This window comes from Haliotis rufescens, unplaced genomic scaffold (assembly GCF_023055435.1).
Source record: "Haliotis rufescens isolate VD_foot unplaced genomic scaffold, xgHalRufe1.0.p SCAF_3, whole genome shotgun sequence".
NCBI classification, from domain to species: domain Eukaryota; kingdom Metazoa; phylum Mollusca; class Gastropoda; order Lepetellida; family Haliotidae; genus Haliotis; species Haliotis rufescens.
The window spans coordinates 21,637,487-21,659,341 of record NW_025964001.1 but is presented as its reverse complement, the minus strand read 5'-3'; the positions used below and the strand labels follow the sequence as shown (position 1 = coordinate 21,659,341).

General features: G+C 40.6%; 1 protein-coding gene across 2 annotated transcripts in view; it reads right to left on the bottom strand.

Moving 5' to 3' along the window:
• Positions 1 to 21,855, bottom strand: part of LOC124146452 (cilia- and flagella-associated protein 61-like) — a 96,810-nt gene that overhangs the window by 70,153 nt on the left and 4,802 nt on the right. The window contains exons 4-22 of one of the 2 annotated variants that reach the window (XM_048403902.1): positions 21,455 to 21,584; positions 20,638 to 20,770; positions 20,113 to 20,278; positions 18,816 to 19,034; positions 18,507 to 18,673; positions 14,020 to 14,153; positions 13,077 to 13,185; positions 11,935 to 12,005; positions 11,268 to 11,394; positions 10,652 to 10,729; positions 9,986 to 10,123; positions 9,512 to 9,580; positions 8,172 to 8,351; positions 7,491 to 7,567; positions 6,829 to 6,927; positions 6,500 to 6,586; positions 5,694 to 5,950; positions 3,233 to 3,348; positions 588 to 764 (exon numbers count right to left, since the gene is read on the bottom strand). In XM_048403902.1, coding sequence (XP_048259859.1) covers positions 588 to 764; positions 3,233 to 3,348; positions 5,694 to 5,950; positions 6,500 to 6,586; positions 6,829 to 6,927; positions 7,491 to 7,567; positions 8,172 to 8,351; positions 9,512 to 9,580; positions 9,986 to 10,123; positions 10,652 to 10,729; positions 11,268 to 11,394; positions 11,935 to 12,005; positions 13,077 to 13,185; positions 14,020 to 14,153; positions 18,507 to 18,673; positions 18,816 to 19,034; positions 20,113 to 20,278; positions 20,638 to 20,770; positions 21,455 to 21,584 — 2,534 coding nt within the window. The remainder of the gene's footprint in view (positions 1 to 587; positions 765 to 3,232; positions 3,349 to 5,693; positions 5,951 to 6,499; positions 6,587 to 6,828; positions 6,928 to 7,490; positions 7,568 to 8,171; positions 8,352 to 9,511; positions 9,581 to 9,985; positions 10,124 to 10,651; positions 10,730 to 11,267; positions 11,395 to 11,934; positions 12,006 to 13,076; positions 13,186 to 14,019; positions 14,154 to 18,506; positions 18,674 to 18,815; positions 19,035 to 20,112; positions 20,279 to 20,637; positions 20,771 to 21,454; positions 21,585 to 21,855) is intronic. The other variant, XM_048403903.1, reaches the window with a different exon arrangement.

The window sequence follows — 21,855 nt, the reverse complement described above, 5'->3', positions numbered from 1 at the left end:
GACCACTACTTCATCTACCCATGAGACCACTACTTCATCTACCCATGTGACCACTACTTCATCTACCCATATGACTACTACTTCATCTACCCACATGACCACTACTTCATCTACCAATGTGACCACTACTTCATCTACCCATGTACCCACTACTTCATCTACCCATATGACCACTACTTCATCTACCCACATGACCACTACTTCACTACCCATGAGACCACTACTTCATCTACCCATGTGACCACTTCTTCATCTACCCATGTGACCACTACTTCATCTACCCATGTGACACTACTTCATCTACACATATACCACCACTGCGTCATCTCTGCTGTGTCTACCTATGTGACATAACTTTAGTATATCAATTGGTAACTATTCTCGGATCAATTCCCATCGTTAACAGTCCTTCAAAACAGAGGTTAAATATGAATGCAAACTTCACTGTTAATGTGAACTGTAAATTAATGTCGCAACTCTACTGAGCAAATCACTTCAGACAATTAAACAGTACTGATTTTATTTATCACCAAACCTAAATAGTTCTCTTGAGTACGGCTCATACTGTGTCCTGCCATACTACTTACATCACACTGTACATTGAGAGGATGACTTTTGGTGGTAAAATCAAGGGAGGTAACTTCACTGCCATCATCGGTGGTGTTGTAGCGAGCAAGGATGCAGTTGGTGCGGACAGTTACACCAGCAGCTGCTAGATTATCTGTGATGGTTTTCTCCACAGTTGGGTTGTTTACACAGGTCACCTTCAACAAAACAAAGTTGGCAATGTCAGATGATGAAGAAGATATCCCGCTTTGATAACACTAACACTTGACTATACTTACAAAAGACACATTTTACAGAATGGAAGTGCTAGGCTCAGCCAACAGATGTGTTGTTTAGGATGTTACAGAGTCCAACCAATCCCCATTTCAGTCCCCTCATCTAACAAGCTCTGGATACAGGTCACCTGCCCTTGGATTCTAATGGTGGGACATTTAGTCATATGTCTTTACAGCCCAAACTCAACACAGAAGCGACTACGCTTTCATAACATATTTTTCTTCCATACATTTACTCAAGCCTGTACAATGCAAATCTCCTTATGCACCTCATCATAGTAAAATCCAAAGTGTGACTGCAGACAAAAATATGCATTATGAAGAAAAATAAATAGACAAAGGTTTTCAGTTTAACCTCAGCCACTCATCAAAAGTATATAACAGTTACAACTAAAATCATGTCAACATCATATCTGAAACACGGCAAAAAGTATGATCAGAGTATTTGAATATGAAACAATGTTAAAAAAATATAATACTTCTGAGAACATAATAACAGGATATATAAATATTAAACATATCCAAAGCCAATTACTCATGTTTGGAAGGGTCGGTCGGTTAGCCTAGTGGTTAAACCCTTCACTCGTCACGCCAAGGATACAGGTTCGATTCGACATGGGTACAATGTGTGAAGCCCATTTCTGGTGTCCCCTGGAATATTGCTAAAAGCGGCGTAAAACCAAACTTACTCACTCACTCATTCATATTTGGACTGCATAATTCATTACTGAAAAGGGCCCTTCACATCTGACTTGTATTGTTCTGTAGCTGTTTAACTGTTTTTACCCTACGATACACACGAATGGAAACCAATTATCACACGTGGTACCAGTGTAATTGACAAAATATCTGAAAAGAATTTCATATATAATATGTGTAATAGCTGATTATCAATTTGCTATATGAATTATTGACTTATTCCAGCTGTCACCATCCAAGCACAGAACTCCTTCAAAGTGGCAGTCAATAAGCTCAAAATCAAATTAAGCTGCTTTCGGGTTGGGCTTAACACCACTTTGAACAGTATATCAGTTCAATTATGGCATGTAAGCAGGTCTGAGAGGTACTTTAAACACTTTGGCGTTGTAAATCAACAATCAACAATTTCGGCATCGTTGGCTGATGCCAGATCATGTGGCAATAAAGGCAAACTCTGTGAGATTAACAAACAGGCAGGAAAATTAATCCAGTAAAATAACTTATCTTGACATACTTACATTTTTTATAATTTTCATTTGATGTATTTTATATACCCAACACCATTTTGCTGATATTATTGATGATATCTTATCCAAAAGTTCATTCATAATAAACACAATTTAGTTCATCATTTTTGGATGTAATATTCCTATAGTATTTATATTTTTCTTTCTTGAGTAAATACATGTATATTAGATTGTGAAATTTCTACACAAACACTTTGTGCACATTATGTAACTGATTTTAAACTTGTAAGACAAAGGGATCAACATTGTCAAGGATAAAACCATTTGGGGAAGACTGCAGAAACTACACCATAAAAGTGTCAGGTGCATATAATTCAAATTTGAGAAAGTCAGTCAGTTAGATTTTAAAAAAAGTAAACTAACACAGGTGTACTCAGAAGCATTTCACAATTCATGAATTACAAAAATTTCAGTAAAATTTCAGTTAGGAGAAATCTTAAAATCTACATATTGTTGTAACTGTTGTACTTCACTTCATGACGTTAATGTTCGTCAAATTAACTCAGCAGTCTAGGGGTTAGTTACTCCTTCTTCTAATATACTGGCTGTGAATAACACCAGTGTAACATGAGGATCTACTTTCACATCACTGAATAGCCTGCTAACATTGAAGTCGGAATCATGTAAACAATGACAAACCTTGACCGAGGTACATAAATACTACAGCAGACAAACTGGAGAATAACCTAGATTTTATATATTACTTATAATCTTCTCTTTCTAACAAAAGATAGAAAACTATGGGTTTCTCGATTTAAAGTGGTGGGATCACCTCAGTCAGTACATTGTTTTAATTTGTCTGTCACATAAAATCATCTGTGATATAATGAACAATGGCATCATCTCAAATTATTTGTGTTTCAATGATGTCAAATCGGCATCAGCCTCTTCACAAAAAGTAAAGAAACAATTGGCTGCATTAGCCAGTCACCATGAAGCACAATTCATAATGCAGGGATGAGAATGTTTTTATAAAAAAAACGCTGAAACTAAGCCTTGGGATCTTGGGAACTATATGATTTATGTGTATATTTTAATGACGTATGACAAAAGTGTTCCTTTACTTAACTAAATCTGCAGAATTCTGCAGATCCAGGGACAATTCTCTTCCCTGCTAATGAGCAGTTTGCCCTGTATCTGTGACCCTGTAGGCAGTAATATTACCTCATATGCAAGTGGTGGCTGGACGAGACTGATGCGACTGGGTTCCACGCCGGCACTCATCAGGGTCTGCACACAGCAGATCGCATCCAGGGTGTTGCCATACACCACTATCTTCTCTGGGAAAACAAGAAACAGATCAAGTCATAATTGGCAAATAAAAACTGAAAATTGACACTTCATCAAAATGTCAAGCCACGGGAACATGCTCCACAACCAATCTTTAAGTTCTACGAGTATACTTCACTTAACTACACTACAGACAGTAAGAAGATTCTTTATGGAACAGGGTCTTGGTGTGTCTGTGGGGTAGTGAGTGATTTATGTTTCATGCTGCAGGCAGCAATGATCCAGCTATACCTCAGCAGGTAGCAGACCAAATGCCCCAAGGAAATTTGCCTCCAAGGAAAACTGATCCCTAAGGAAAATGTATCCCAAGGAATCTGTACTGAGGAAATCTACCCCTGTCCCTAGGAGACCTGAGGTCAAGGTAACTGTCCCTTGGAAAACTGCCCCTAGGGAATCTGAAGACATGGAAACTGTCCCAAGGAAAGCTGACCATAGGGAATCTGAAGCCAAGGAAACTGTCCCAAGGAAAACTGCCCCTAGGAAAGCTGTCCCTAGGGAATCTGAGGCCATGGAAACTGTCCCTTGGAAAACTGCCCCTAGGGAATCTGAAGCCATGGAAACTGTCCCAAGGAAAGCTGACCCGGAGGGAATCTGAAGCCAAGGAAACTGTCCCAAGGAAAACTGCCCCTAGGAAAGCTGTCCCTAGGGAATCTGAGGCCATGGAAACTGTCCATAGGAAACTGCATGAAGCCAAGGAAACTGTCCCAAGGAAAGCCAGTTACTCATATTTGGAAGGGCCGGACGCGTAGCCTAGTGGTTAAAGCAGTTCGATTCCAGACATGGGTACAATGTGTGAAGCCCATTTCTGGTGTCCCCTGCTGTGATATTGCTGGAATAATGCTAAAAGCGGCGTAAAACCAAACTTACTCACTCACTCATATTTGGACTGCATGATTCATGACTGAAAAGGGGCCTTCACATCTGACTTGTATTGTTCTGTAGCTGTTTAACTGTTTTTACCCTACGATACACATGAATGAACACCAATTATCACACGTTAAAGTATGGTACCAGTGTAATTGACAAAATATCTGAAAAGAATTTCATATAATATGTGTAATAGCTGACTATCAATTTGCTATATAAATTATTGACTTATTCAAGCTGTCACCATACAAGCACAGAACTCCTTCAAAGTGGCAGTCAATACGCTCAAAATCAAATTAAGCTGCTTTTGGGTTGGGCTTAACACCACTTTGAACAGTATATCAGTTCAGTTATGGCAAGTAAGCAGGTCTGAGAGATACTTTAAACACTTTGGCGTTGTAAATCAACAATCAACGATTGTCATCGTCGGCTGATGCCAGATCATGTGGCAATATAGGCAAACTCTGTGAGATTAACAAACAGGCAGGAAAATTAATCCAGTAAAATAACTTATCTTGACATACTTACATTTTTTATAATTTTCATTTGAAAGTTATAGGAAAGCTATCCCTAGGAAAACTGCTGTCAAGAAAGCCTCCTGAGCCCAAATGTCTATTATTTCGTTTTGTTGTTTAGTTTCCCTTTTGTTATACTCTATTTCCTTTCCTTTACCATTTTCCAATTTCCATATGTACCAAAATTGCAGCCTCCAGCCAGGAGTGTTAACCATGTTCTTGTCCAACATTTATACAGTCTTTTGTGTTTAAACAGCCTTGGCGTCCTATATCCACCACACGCACCGTGTTTACAACTGCCCCAAGGAAAATGTTCCTAAGAAAACTGTCCCTAGGAATGCCAACCCTAGGAGTGCCACCCCTAGGAATGCCGCCCCAGGAATGCTGCCCCTAGGAAAGCCACCCCTAGGAATGCTGCCCCTAGGAAAGCCACCCCTAGGAATGCTGCCCCTAGGAAAGCCACCCCTAGGAAAGCCGCCACTAGGAATGCTGCCCCCAGGAAACTGTCAAGTAATGTTAAAGCACAGGAAAAGTATTTTGGGAAATATTTATAAGCTTATGTTAAATGTTGAATGTTAAATGGAAGCTCCAAATCCATATGTTCAAATTGAAATGGCTACTGAGAATAAACATGTGTATTTGGAAATGTAGGCAGTGAGGAAGCCTTTAAATAGGTGAGAATGTATCTGTTTGAGAAGTTCCAGGCGCTGTACATGCAGCAGTCTCCTTAACCTCTAACTGGCAGAAATCCATGGGACAGTTATCCTAGAATCATCTTGGCAGCCTGTAAACAACTGATGCACCAAGAAATCAGTGGCTGACAGCAAGAACAATAATCCTTAATGACACCAAATCAGCATGTTTCATGCTGGAACCTGAACCTCATTGGTCCAAAATGATTATCTATGTATTACAGAAGAGAACAACAACATGTCAAATGCATTAAATCTTACTCTCAGTCTTGAGTAGACCATTCTCCACCCTGTAGAGAGCCACTGAGGAATCATACGCATCATTGGTCAGAAACAGGTTCTTGGGCACACTGCCCGTGTGTCTGCGATCAGGGCTGTTCTCAAGGTCAGCATTTGTCTCCCCTGCCTCAATGTCAGCATCAGTTGGACATGGGACCTGGTACTGCTGACCAGTGCTGATGACCAGGTGGTCAAATGGGACGACGACATTCCCATTCACCACCACAAGCTTCTTCTTCCTAGGAGCAAAAAGAAGTCCTAAATTGACACAACTGACAGTAGATGATAAGTCTTATAAATAATATTTTAACATAAACCAAGAACAATAAGCTCTTGAGACATTTTACAAATGGATGATAATTAGTCTGTGCCAAACTCTGCTAGCCTGAATTTGTCTCTAAAATGTAAAATAAAATGTTAATATCTGGTCTATTTGTAGCTGAGATAAGCAGAGAGAAATAGATTTCAGGGCTCAGACTAGTGCCCAAAGTTGCAGGCTGTAACGGTTTGCCTTTGTCTAAAATCCATCATGGACCTCCACAGTTGATACCATTACAAAGCACTTAAGAACATAATTTTAATGGTATGAACAAATCAGAATCCAATTGTTTCAGATTCCAAGACCTTTTCACAATTTGATATCTTTTTCGTTTAAAACACTAACCAATTTTTAAGTTTTAATGCCATGGATGACAAACATGGCCCTTTATGGTTCAAGACATCCTCCAAAGCTTCATGATGACCCCTTCCTATATTATTCCTATAAAACTTCCACTGCATAGTAGTACCTGTCTATGGCTGTCATCTTGCCGTACACCACGTTGACCCATGTCCGCAATGCACTCTTGCTGTACTCCTCCTGGCTGTAGCAGTGGCTGCAATACAGTCACATACTTGTCATGCTAGTGTGTTTTTTACGATTTTAAAACAACACTGTGTAGTCTGCAGGTAAGTGTAAATGTTTATTAATTTTTGTCATATTTGATGAAAATAGGGTTGGCAGATCCATAATCCTAACAGTAAAATAAATATATTCTTACTGTAGCTTTAACATGAACTGCATGGGGAAAAGGACATGAACTTGATGGCAAATGAGATTGTTGAGGGAGCAAGTTACCTGGTGGAGAGGAAGGAGTCTCGGAGGGCATCAGGCAGCATCTCCCCGGGGATGCCATGCGGGGAGATCAGCGTCAGGTTGTTGAATCTCAGATGGGGGCTGGCAAACAGTACACCAGGATGAGGATCATAGACATCAGGGCTTGGTCAAATGGCTTTCATTCATTTTCTTTTTACACCTATCCCCTTCCAGTTAGTAACTAACTTTTTGAGCTGTTTGACAATACAATATATCTTAAACTAACATTTCAAAATGTCACACTTGACTAGGATTCTTCTCTATATATTATAAAGCTGCCGAAGAGCAAAGAGAGTGGACACCTCCCTTAAGGTAGTGGAAGATCATGTACCTGACAACAGTGTTTACAAACTTCTGAACAACATTTTCCAAATGGGGCATAAATGACCAAGGATGTCTAAGGCACTGTAGTATGCTGCACAGAGTTATGGCCCTTAGTATGTCAGGATCTGCTGATCAAAACCCTGGTTCTCCCTGATTATGATCCTTTTCAAAAAGTGATAAACAATACTTTCCTGGTAAATAAAGCTGATATTACATGACATAACTGAAATATTGTTCAAAGTGCTGATATACAACAAACACTCACTCACTCACTCACTCACTCACTCACAATCATCAGTAGCAGCAGTGTCCCTACTCACCAGTAAGCCAGAGTTTCCAGGAAAGAGATCCCTACATCAGATGCCCCAACCACAACTATCCTGGCATTGATGGTCACCTGATAAAATACAGAGAGTTCCAAGGCTTGAGTCACCAAATTTAAGGATTTTGTGTAGTAAAATGATTAACAATGAGAAAACAACATCTAAAAAAAGTACTGAATGTTTGTTGAAATGTGGCCCCGATGGATGTCCCTGAAGAGGTTGCTGCACGGCATTGTTGAACTTCTATTTTCGAGTAATATTTCGATATTTATGAATTACTTTGATATCCAATATTGTGTGAGTGAGTATGGTTTTACGCCACTTCTAGCAATATTCCAGCAATATATGGCAGGGGACACCAGAAATGGGCTTCACACATTGTACCCATGTCGGGAATCCAACCCGGATCTTCGGCGTGACAGTGAACGCTTTAACCACTAGACTACCCGAGCACCCCTTCAATTTTGAGGTTTAATCATATTAAACCACCAAAATCCAAGCAAGTCAAAGAATATTTTTGTCTGCTTAATATGAGCTTCATCGCCCGATATTATAAATAGTATTGCTGTCACATGATCACTCAAACAAACATGGCGGATAGGTATCCAGTAGTCTGTAGCTGTACCACAATTGTTGAGAAAGAGCTAAAGCTCCAATATGACCAGCGGCTCTGCTCACCTTTGGCTCCAGTGTCAGCTTTCTGTTGATGTGGTTGAGGGCATAGGGCTCCTGGTGTTTGAGCACTCTCTGTGATGGAGCATTGCTCTCCAGCTCTGTCAGGGGGTAGACGATCTGGCGGCGGGCATGGACAGGCACTAGGTTGTTGAGACAGCCCACCAGGGAGTGTTTGTCCACTATCTGAGGTGAAATACATCTGGGATTCACCATCACTCAAATAAAATGTGTCAGTGGGCTGGCTAAGTGCTGCATTGTACTTCCGATATCTTACAGCGTGTAGCTTAATGTTCAGTTGTAGAAAAACAAACATTAATCAGGGTGTTGTAGACATCTACCAGTTAGGGTAAACCCACAAGCACATGATTAGGGTGTAATCTGGGATTTAAACCTATGATCATCGGATCCTGGGACAGCTAAGGAAAGCAACTCTGAACAGATACTTGTCCCCTTAGATGTGTGCCAGCAGTGAGCTTTTTTGTAATGAGCTAGATTGCTAACTCAATACACAATGCAACTGTACTTAAAATACAAAATAATTAAAATAAAATGTAAATAGAAGAATAGGTGAGGTTAGTAACATATGAGCTGCATCAATATCCTTTATATTCCAAGGCCCACTTGCACAAAGTGGTAATAGTGCTATGACTATCCTAAGTCTATGGTAAAGTATGAGAGTTACAAGTGTCGTAGCGCTAAGATCACTTTGTGCAAGTAAACAAGGTAAACCAATGGCTGAATGTGTTGATACATAAATCACACAAGCCAAGAGTCAGCCTTTCTAAGTGGTCGAAAGTCAAAGTACCGGTACAAGTTTGTTTCATTTATATTTTCCTTTGTGTACTGCCACGAAGTGTTCATTACACTGTCACTGTAACAGCTCCCATGCATTAACATAGACTTACAATCTTTGTTTGTTTTACACTGCAGTCTGCAATAAATCAGCTGTAAAAGATGACCTGTTAATAATACAATCTAGACCAGACAAACCAGTGATTGACATAATGAGTGAGTGGGTGAGTACAGCTTTACTCCGCTTTTAGCAATATTCTAGCAATATCACGTCGAAGACTGACATAATGAGCAACGTCCCATGCCTTTAGGGTATGATGACACACAGCCAACCAAGTCTCCGAACCTGACAAGTTACCCATCAATTAAGTTGCCCCTCACAACAAGCCTTGCAGGGAATCTCTTTTAACCCACAATAGCCAGGGGCAACTATTTGGGCATGGCTGCTTGCGGTAGTGATTGTGAAAGATTGCTTGTGTTGCAACCAAATCCCAATCATCATTTAAGATAAGCAGGAGGAGCATCAGTGTAGAGTTGCCACGGTTACCCACCTCTTTCTTGGTGTAGGGGGGATACAAAGGATAGTACAAGCAAGTCTTGTGGCCCAGTCGGAGAACTTCCTGCAACAGAAGGGGGTACACAAATATACACCAAGACCTTACATCAGACCAATATATTTACTGTTTTAAAAGGATAAAGTTTGCCCTTAACAGTCTTCAATTGTTGCCACTATTCCAAAGCCGGGGTAAACACCTTTTGGTCTAGTAAGCATAGTGGCTTAGTCTCAAAGAGTCCATGTATTTAACACTAACTGCTACTCGAAATAATGTCAAGTGACAAGTTTGGGCTGGTAGAATCAAAAGTATTTGGTACAGACTGCTTACTATAGTACTCAAAGAAGTTCAAGAACACATGTGATGATATAACAGATTAATTTAGTCACATGAAAAAATCTCCTGTTTTTTAACTTCTTTTGAGTGGTATAATGTCACTTGATGGAAAGCATAAAAAAAGTGAACCCATACCTTAAGGAAATGTTTGGAGAGATGGTTAAAGATGGGGTTGAGAGCAAAGTGATGTAAGTGTGCATGATCCTGACGGCGATGATGGTTGTAGTAGATGAAGTCCTCTATGTTGTAGTGGGAGCGGATGTACTCAATGTCCTGGGGGAGAGAGGGATGACACGTTATGAAACATTCATGTCAATGTACATTAGTGTACAAATTGTTAAGAATGAAATTCAGCTGACATTTGTCTTATTTGTAATACTGTGAAGAATAAAGGGAGATAACTCTGTTAACATTGTCAGACAGTAATAAGTGTTTCAAGAGAAGAATTAACTTTGTGTTAAAATGGATAGCTTATGATCATAATTAACTTCTGACCATTAAATGGCAGAGATAATACATTAATGAAATCCAGTAAGACAATATCATGCCATGACAATATTGCTATGACAATTGCCACATATCAGTAACAGTAATAGTAACAGTAGTTCGGTTATATCACGGGTTGTCAGCTTGATGGAGGAGGATTGAAAAGCCTGAAATGATGCAGGTCACAGACATGTACTGCTTTGGTGAAACCCATCAGCATTTGTCTGGTACTGAGTGCAAGGACACTATCAGGGGGATTCTGGGATTCAACCCCCAAACAAAGAATCCTGACAGGGACTAGAATAAAGTATTTACCTCCTCTCTTCTGACGATGGCCACGCCCACAATCTGATCCTGGCTTTCTGCCACAAATGCTTGAATCTCTGTGCCAGACTGAAACAAACATGACAGAAATATTAGTACATAATCATTTCAAAAACTTCAGTAATTGATTAGTTATTTGTTTCTGCTTGTTCTCAGGGATGACTAAATGCAATTAACTTCTTAAATATTAATCAAGCGACAGAGCTGTATTCATGTGACCAAGGCTGAACACAGCCTCTTGATAGGCACTGAACACTCTTCCCTTTGTTGTAGGTGGGCTACGATGCAACATGCCGTCAATCAATTCAGCCAAGTCAGGTCACCTGATCTTCAGGAGGCTCAGTATTAGGCCAGACACAAAGTATTATTTACAACCATGTGGGGATTCAAACCTGGACCCCAAGTAGTACCATACAATGCAGTATCAACATCATACTACTCCAAGTATTAAATCAGGTCCTCCGGAGTCACTTATTAAATCATCATCATCATCCTACTACTACTGCTGCTGCTGCTGCTGCTGCTGCTGCTGCTGCTACTACTACTACTACTACTACACTGCTAGTATGGTAAATGCAGTCTATGATAAGACAGTAGGCATGCTGACCTCATCTCTGCGAGCCATGTTGAATTGCTTCAGGTCCTTCAGGAGGTTGTCGTGGAGGTCCACAGTCTGAACCAGCATGTCGACGCCCCTCACGTCACTGCTGCAGGCTACACGTACATGGAAATCTCTGTAACAGTTGGGATCGAAAATTCATAAGAATACTGAAACATGATATAACTTGATGCAATTCGTAAAATTCAATATCTGTCAAGACACCACACACACACTATTATATCTCAATTACTTTGGTAATCTCCCAAATGCTTGACCATAGTTTTCTGGGCTCTCTAAGTGATGTCCCATTGTACTGCGCAAGAAGTAGCAAAGTTATGTTTCCAGTGAATACTACAATCCATTACTGACAAATCATTAGGAACTCATTTACAATTATATTTCATACTTTCAAAAGTATTGTTGTCTACAATTTACTGTGTTAAAGATTAAATAGGCTGTTGGTGAACTTAAGAATTGACTTAAATATGTTTTTGCATTTAAAGAGGTGCGAAAGTAAAAACTGGTGCGCACACTTTGCGTACATACTAGTAGTGGGCACACAATTTGTACATGCATTTACACAGTGTGCACACTGATTTTAACAATTATACCTCCATAAAAACAAAAGAATGCGTTGATCTATGATGAATATGCTGCAGTAGGATACACTTACTTGAGGAGCCCTGATCTGTGGAACACATACAGCTCCTGAGGGAGTGTGCTGCTGGACCTTGGGGTCACTCGCTGAAACAGACCTCATATATCATATATTATCGTCAGAACATGTACATATGTAAAATAACAAGTTCACAATTAAAGGGTACTTTCTTGTACAAAAAAAATTATTTTTTGAGTGGAAATAAACTGCTGTCCCACAGGGAATAAGTGATGGAGTGATTTTTAATTCAGTGATCTGACTGTTTCCTATTCATTACTTCATTACTAGGCCTTGTGGCTTCAGAGGAGACGTTTAACATTTATGTACGTTTACATCACATTAGTTCACAGGGACTTTCAGTTCAGGTCTGCTAAAAGCACATTGAGTGAGTGAGTGAGTGAGTATGGCTTTACGCCGCTTTTAGCAATATTCCAGCAATATCACGGCTGGGGACACCAGAAATGGGCTTCACACATTGTACCCATGTGGGGAATTGAACCTGGGCCTTTGGCGTGATGAGGTGAACGCTTTAACCACGAGGCTACCCGAGCGCCCCAAAAGCACATTGAACAAGAGAACTAAAATTTCAATGATTAGACAAGGTACCAAATCACAAAACATTCAATGTATAAAACAATATGCAGAATAATACACAAATATTCCATTTACAAACAGATTAACTATTACTATTGATGTAAGCACTGGTACTGGTCAAGCTTGGTACTGAAGACAACTATCAATATTTTAACTTGTACTGCCATCAGAGAGGCATAGATAGTTTGAATAATTATCACATCCCTATAATCCTGTCAACCGACAGATCTGGGAGGTTGCATTAAGCAATGATTTGTTTGTTTGTTTGTTGTTTAACGCCGCACTCAGCAATATTCCAGCTATATGACCGCGGTCTGTAAAATAATCGAGTCTGGACAAGACAATCCAGTGATTGAAATCATGAGCATCGATCTACGCAATTGGGATCGATGACATGTATCAACCAAGTCAGCAAGCCTGACCACCCGATCCCGTTAGTCGCCTTTTACGACAAGCATAGTCGCCTTTTACGGTAAGTATGGGTTGCTGAAGACCTATTCTGCCCCGGAATCTTCACGGGTCCCTTAGGCAATGACACTGTTAGGACGGTGTGCTGTACATACCACAAAGCCCTGCAGTAGAGGGAACTCCGGGACCAGATGGGGAACAGTGATGATGCAGAAGTCCATTGTGGGGAACAAGGAGAATGCCTTAGCAAGGAAATCGAAAGATCTGGAACAGGAGACATGTGATGTACGGAAAGAAGTATTCACCGTAAATTGTGAATACAAAACTTTGATACAAATAAAGTGATGAAAACATTCCTCATCTTTTATCATAGACTTCCTCTTTGAAAGTGAGTGAGTGAATTGGGTTTTATCCACCTTGTAGCAATATTACACCATATTATGTGGGGACGTCTTGGATCACCTTCAGACATGTTGCCCATGCATAGATCAAGATGAGAGGATGCTGAGGTGCACACTCTCCTTATGAATCATACAAATCACTTGGACATTTCCATGGGCCTTTTATAGGTGATGAGGTATTAAGTGTATTTGCATTTATCTTGCATTTATTGTATGTCTAGCCTGTTACCACAAACTGCACCCCATCTATAACACAGTTTTGTATACACATTTGCTGACTTTATATAACCCTCAGATTTCTTAAGGAAACCTTATTATGTCTACATAAGCTATCACACTTAGTTAGGGTATGTTTGTTTGTTGTTTCACGACAGACTCGGCAATATTCAAGCTAAATGACAGCAGCCTCTAAATAATCAAGTCTGGACCAGACAATACAGTGATCGATATCATGAGCAACGGCCCATGTCATCGGCGAATGATGACACACAAACAACCAATTACCATGGGTGACATAAGGAATGTAATGTGCAGTGTGGGTACCAGAAGTGGGTACCAGGAATGACATGCTTTATACTGTTAAAGTGGTACAAGGCGAAGAGCAGGCACTTGATAGGATGAATCTTGTGTTAGCTTTCATCCAGAATCCCCAAAGTAGGCACATTTAACCCAGCAAAACTTTGACAAGGAAACTCACCTCATTTCAAACCTTTCATCTATACAAAACAGCTGAACGGAGAAAGCATTCTCCGAGCCCTTGTAAGTTGGGATGAAGTGTTTGGGGGGTGCATTCAGTTGAGCTTGTGGGGTGCCACGAACTGAGTCTCGAGACTGGAAAAGGACATTAAATATTAGAGCAATGCATTCATAGTGGCAGGTAGTCTGTCATACGCACCTTCAATACAATATATCCAATACAGGCCATGCAAGTCTATAATAACAAGTATTTGTCACAAAGTGACGAAATGTCCCCCCCCTGTATATACACCATAGTACCAAATATGAAGACAATCCAGCGATTAGTTCTTGAGATATTGCGGCAACACCGTTTTCCAACTCCAAAAACAGATTTGCCTGCTGTGACCTTGAAAATGGGGTCAAGGTCACCAAAACCGACTGGTGTATGCGGTGTCTGTATATACACCATAGTTCCAAATATGAAGACAATCCAGCGATTAGTTCTTGAGATATCGTGGCAACACCGTTTTCTAACTCCAAAAGCAGATTTGCCTGCTGTGACCTTGAAAATGGGGTCAAGGTCACCAAAACCAACTTGTGTCTGCGGAGTCTGTATATACACCATAGTTCCAAATATGGAAACAATCCAGTGTTTAGTTCTTGAGATATCGCTGCAACACCGTTTTCCAACTCCAAAAGCAGATTTGCCTGCTGTGACCTTGAAAATGGGGTCAAGGTCACCAAAACCGACTGGTGTCTGCGGTGTCTGTATATACACCATTGTTCCAAATATGAAGACAATCCAGTGTTTAGTTCTTGAGATATCGCGGCAACACCGTTTTCTAACTCCAAAAGCAGATTTGCCTGCTGTGACCTTGAAAATGGGATCAAGGTCACTAAAACCGACTGGTGTCTGCGGAGTCTGTATATACACCATAGTTCCAAATATGAAGACAATCCAGTGTTTAGTTCTTGAGATATCGCGGCAACACCGTTTTCCAACTCCAAAAGCAGATTTGCCTGCTGTGACCTTGAAAATGGGGTCAAGGTCACCAAAACCGACAGGTGTCTGCGGAATGTGTATATACACCGTAGTTCCAAATATGAAGACAATCCAGTGTTTAGTTCTTGAGATATCGCGGCAACAAACAGGTGGGACGTACGGAAGGACGTACGGACGGACGTACGGACGGTCGTGAATACTATATCCCCCGCTTCGCGCGGCGGGGGACAATAAAGTAGACACAATTTATGGATGACAACTTCTTTAATACTGTAAAGGTGAGGTTTCAGTATAGATCCTTATACTGTTGTGAAGCAAGACATGGATAACAACTTCTTTAATACTGTAAAGGCGAGGTTTCAGTATAGATCCTTATACCCTTGTCAAGTAAGGCAGTATTAAAGGTTGCCTTACAGTATTAAAGAAGTTGTTATCCATAAATTATGTCTACTTTGTCATCTGTCAACTTCTCAGAAATTCCTTTCAAGTCTATACTAGTTGGCAATTCTTGATGACAGCAGTTTCAGGAAAAGAGTATCTGGGCTCCTTTTATCATAACTTGTAAAGATAATTTAACAACTGTTTTTCTGGAAAAAGACTTTGGTTTCAGGGAAGAGACTTTAGTCTAAGCTGCAGGTAAATGAAGTTGATTACAGAAGTCACTTGCAAGGCTTGCTGTCTGCACAAGACAGTGCTATTGATGATTTTTCAAAAGGACAAGGTATTATGTAGGTCTTCTTGTAGCACTTGAACTGACAAACGTTAGTAATATGGGAAACCTTCTGATTTTGCTAAGAAACTTATCATTAGAGTTCATATCATACAGAACTGGCATGCTATCTTTAACACAGCCTTCAGACTTTGAGAGCCACAAACTGTAAAACATGTCTGGAATGGGTCTAAACAGCTGATAAGAAGATCTTGCTTTTCAGGAAGTGATTTTGTAACATTGGAACATAAGCAAGTCTTTGATGTAGGGTGATGTTCTGAGGAGAATTGCTTTGGTCATAGGCTTGCTCATGGTAAGAATTTGTTCTGAGGTTTCTGCCCCTTCCACTCACTTTATCTATATGTCTGTATTTTTTGGTCATGGTTTGACTTCAATAGAGGCCAGTCAAGGGATAGAAGGAAATTGTCAAAATTTAGAAATCCTCGATTCTGGTGTGGAAACGATCCTAGAACAAAGTTTCCAGCTTTAAAAAACACCTCACCCAAACACATCCCACTCAGCACCATGGTCACGACCCGTGAAGATCCGGGGTAGAATAGGTCTTCAATAACCCATGCTTGCCGCAAACGGCGACTTTGCTTGTCGTAAGAGGCAACTAACAGGATCGGGTGGTCAGGCACGCTGACTTGGTTGATGCATGTCATCGATCCCAATTGCATGGATCGATGCTCATGATATTAATCACTGGATTGTCTGGTCAAGACTCGATTATTTACAGACCGCCGTCATATAGCTGGAATATTGCTGAGTGATACCAACAAACCAACAAACCATGATCACCACCTAACAAATAGGTCATGACCTGACCCTGACATTCACCTGACATTCCCTGCACCCTCATTCTCTTTCTGGAGTGTACAGGCTGGTGTAACTGTGATTGGGGATGGTAGGGTGGGCGTTTAGCATGTGAGATAGGATAAGTATATAAATATACAATTTATTGTAATACTTTCAAATATTTAAACTTATCCTATCTCACATGATGTATTTATCCCACGGTTGGATGTCGGGGCGGAGATACCCTACGTTGTAAAAGGACCTCTACTGTGAGATGTACACAAGGAAGCCAACATGATCTCAGGTAAATCATGTGATCTGTGATTTCAGACAGGACGCAGCTTAGAACTAGGGGAAACTTATTCTGCCACTACTTTAACCTACCCCAGGAGAGGAGTGCTCAAGGTCACAAGGCTGATCAGATTGGCATCTCTTTTTTCGTAATCGGAAACTTAATTACTGATCCACATGATGATACGAGTGAATTAAAGCCTGGAGTTTAGCGATTTCGGAAACCTTGGACCCCGTGGTTGTGGGATGAGTTGATAGCAGCCAAGTAGGTAGCTAATATGGATCCCTTCAGTTTCTTAGTGGATCGTAATTGTTGAAGATATTCAGCAATCTGGAGAGGAAATATCCTGAGCTGTGCAGCTCTACGAGCCATCCTCTATGAATAACCCTTAGTTCTTCTAAGAGACTTCTGGAGATGTGCCAGATGCAAAGATGAAGTGTGTCCAGAGATGGGTGCAGCTGGTTTGAGTGGGAATGGAGAAGAGGATGGCATCTTTACAACATTTACAAGTGCAGCGAACCAACTTCTCGCCAGAAGTGTGTGACCAAAAGAAGAAAAGGCTTTTGGTGTCCATGACCATCTGCAGGACTCGAGGGAGGATGCTCGGAGAAGATCTGCCCAATGTGGGCTGGCAGGTCAGTATGCCTGTTTAAATTGAGAGGGAGGCTCTGATGAGCAGAGCTAGGTAGAAACATTGTCCGAAGCAATTAGCCAATAAGCGATCTCCGGCATCAGGCATGGGGGAGGAAAGACGACTTTCTGACGATGGTCTTGTCATAACTTTTCGTAACTCGTCGAAATCGTCAGTCGACAGTGGGATAACAGTAGTAGAAGAATCTATGATCCCTCATGCATTGGGCGTGGTTGTAAAACTGGTGGGAAGATCGTCTGTAAGTAAGGAATCCGAAAGTACATCTTCCCCAATAGATAAAGTTTAGGGGACTTTAGGGGCGCTGAAGTAGATTTCTTGATATCGGTGATAACTGTGTGTTCAGGTTTCATGGTGGATGGGCCATGTTCAGCCTCGTTCAATGAAGCCTTGGAGTGATGATCGACAGTACGTTTCTTGCACTTTCGGATATAAACTTTACAGTCTGTCTTGTTAAGATGGCATCATTGCTGACAACGGTCAGTGAGAGTACACAATCCATGGCGGTCGCAACAAACTGGGTCATAAGGAGAGTAAATATGCTTGCATTCTCTGCAAGATTGGCGTAACGGCTCCATAACGCATGTAAAATGTGTGTTGCTGTTGTAAATACGGAGACAGTTTCAAGTTCAAGAACGTCCTCACACTTGAGCATTGAGAAAGAGAATGAGGGTGCAGGTAATGTCAGGTGATCAGATCGCTAGGGATTGCAGTGGTGCATGACCTATTTCTTAAGTGGTGACCATGGTGATGAATGGGATGTGTTTTGGTGAGGCGTTTTTAAAGCTGGAAACTTTGCTCTAGGATTGTTTCAACACCAGGATTGAGAATGAAGGATGAATACGTAGTGTAAGGTGGGATAAGTTTAAAATTTTCATTCACTACACATTAAGGATATGATTACTTTGGGTTTTCTGGATCACATATGAATGAACTGTATGAATAAACAAACGTATACGTCCCAGTCAAACTTGTCTAAACAAGTATGTGTTTAAAACATTTCAGAGGTGGAAAATATTTTAAAAAGTGGTGTGACAAAATGCATTTGAGCTCACCCCAACGTTCCTCTGAGTGCCCTGTGTAGGGGGTGCAGACTGCTGCTGTTCCAACACTTCTGGAGCCACGGACAATTCACTGGATTCACTGAGAAGAGAACTGCAGCTGCCATTCATCTGTGCATCGGTGAGTCGTGGCCTGACCTTTACCTCTCCACTTACACTACCTGATAAAGGTCAGATAAGAACAAAGGTCAAGGTTACTGGGTTAAAACCAGCATAAAGTTGTGGGTCAGTGAATTATAATTTACGATTTCATTATTACGGCATGAAACTCACAATGTAGACTACACATTATGTTCCCAGTACCTTTCGCACTCTTGGCGCTTGACTGGCGACTTCCAGCAGTCTTTGGTTCAGTTTCAGTCTTGGCTGTTCCAACTTTTTCTGTGCCTCCCTCACCTGCTGTTCCAAATTCTTCTTTTATCCCTTCTTCAAACTGACCTACATGTTCGATTTCAATGCTCCGACGGGAGTCAAAAGACGACGTTGAGAGTTGAGATGTACGGCCATTCTCAACTGATTCTTCTTAGAAAGATAATAAAAAGATCATATTAGAAACTCTGTTAATTTAAGTAACAACATTTAAACACCATAAAAGCATGTTCAAAAATATTTTTAAAAAGTTTCTCTCAAATTGCTTCTGCAATGGAACTAAAGTGAAGTGTCAAGAAAACTCTAAGGAACAAGTGTAGAATTTAGAATTAGGCTGTAACAACTGACCATTCTCTATATCAAAATTTGCAATATCAAAAATCAACTGTCTTTTCATAAAAGGTAAAAACAGAACTGACTTAAAAGGATATACATTTTACTTATTCTTACACACAGACTATCATGAGTAAAACCTACTAGATCAAGTGGAATTTTACAAGACTCAAGCTTTGGACTACTTGAGAAATAAGTGATGAGTGGGAGTTGTTTATCGTACAATAAAACACTGCAGGGATAATAAACCATGAGGGGCCCACGAGTCGTTTATTTCTTATATGAGATATCAACATTATGTACTGCCTCTTTGGGATGTTGATAAAATGTGCAAGCTTTAAAACTATTTACCCAACTTTTAAAAACATTGACTCCTGGAATAGAATCCTACCTCAGAGTGTTGGACAAGTGGGTTAAGTTTGGCATTTCCCGCACATACTCACAATCTACACATCGATTATCTGCACCTTTTCTCCTAATACCAAATTGCATATCTCTCCCACTTTTGGATGAGATTATTTGGCCACTGCATTTATCTGTGTTGCCCAGCTTCATCTCAGGGGTACAACTCTCTACCCTCTCAAACATAATTTTTTAATGTTGTCCAACTCTCGACATTATCACGTTGCGAGCGTATGTTCAAATCTTAATGTTTTATCGTGAAATATCCACATCCAAAACATCCAAAAGTGTGTGAAATATGGCAATGAGTATTGTGAGAAGAGGTACAGATAATCGACGTGAGAATTGTAAAAATATTCCAGGAATACCAAAGATAACCCCCCTGTTCATAAAATGTATTGGCATTAAATGTTTATTCAGACAATGGTTGCCCTAAATTGGTTGCAATGACAGTTCCTCCAGCAGATGCTGCTTCAAGTCTACCTCTGTGAATTACCTTTCTTAGGGGTTGGTGAAGGTGTGGGTGTTTTAGGCGGTACCACCTCGTCATCAGGGTGGGGGTGGCGGAGGCCATGGAAGGGTCCCAGTTCAAAACAGTTGTTCAGTAGGTCATAGTTGACATCATCGCTGATACTCATAAAGCCTTGAGCGGTTCCTTCCACCTGGAGCAGGCAGGGTCAAGTGGTTACTGGCATCGCATGGTGTGTTCATCAAAACATATCAGAAGGCGGAAACAATCAGAATTGGAATGTGTGGAATAGTATGTGTGTGTGCATGCATGCGTGTGTCTGTGTGGTGAGTGGTGTGTGTGTGGTGTGTGTGTGTGTGTGTGTGTGTGTGTGTGTATATATTTGAGTGAGTGAGTGAGTGAGTGAGTGAGTGAGTGAGTGAGTGAGTGAGTGAGTGAGTGAGAGGGTGGGTCTGGGTCTCTTAAATTGTGTCTGCATTGTGATCCGTCTAATGATGCCTAACATACAATAGATTTGAAAATGATATGTCCCCTATGTGAGCAGTTACCTACCTCTGCAACCAGGCACTGCATGTTGTCATTCTGAGCTTCAATGAGCTCTGCCAGGAAGTAGTCCCCATATGTCATTTTCAGCATGTCGCTGTGCCGGTTGAAGATGGGGGTCAAATCATCATGATCCTCAACTCTGGAAGGATATGAGGATGCTTAGGACACCTTGACTCACCTCACCTGATTGTGACTTTCAGAATGATTGGAGACTGTGTGGTATAACAATTCCCTTGGAGACAACATGGCATACATTTGTCACACATATTCCAGCATAATGCCAGGACCAGTTATAGTGTTAAAAACATTGAAAGAAGGAAAACTGAAAACTGGAAGGAAAACTGGAAATCACTAAAACAAGAACTAAACATTACACAAATACTTACTCTTGACGAGGTAAATATGCAGAAACAAGGACCCTCAGACCACCTTAATGGTCAGGTCCTCGGGTCCTTGTAATCATTTGTTATTTTATACCGAAATTGACTTTTAAGTTTAAAATGTCTTTAAACCGTCCTCTGTTTCATTACAGTAACTTAGCTACGAACCATAAAATTATTAGTACCAGACGACATTTTGGTTTCTAGCAGACAAGTCAATATTCCTCACGTGACATGTCAGTATAGTGATCAGGTGATAAATCAATATTCGAGGTCAGTGTCAGTCACATGATTTTGGGGTCTACATTGAAATGTATTGTTTCGTCATGTGGTATGGATTAACCAATGGAATAGCAAGATTCTTAATAAAGGTATAATGATATTATATGCTATGTCCTGTATGTCTACCCTGTGTAAACAAGATGGCTGCAGAAATGTCTGACCTGGCATGTCTGATGTGCAACACGGGGACATGGTCGTGACGATGACACACGAACATGACACAGTTGTTGGGGCCAGCCATCACGCCCTCCTTCTTTTCCAGAGGTTTAAACACATCAGCAACAGCTGCATCTACAAACATAATGTTGCCAGTGTCACAATTACCTAACCATATAACATATTTTATGTCTGTTATTTCGAAAATTAAAAAATTTGTACCAATACTTGCAATTAGAAATGTTCATGCAGAGACTATATATCGGCATGTAGTCTCTGGTTCATGTGACAATTATGCAAATGTTGAAGGGACGCTAATGTTCAAAGTTAGAATATCTGGGGTCCCTCAGTTAAATTGCTATAGGAGCAAACCTCAAGTACCCCTGGATCCCCTTTAATTTTGGAA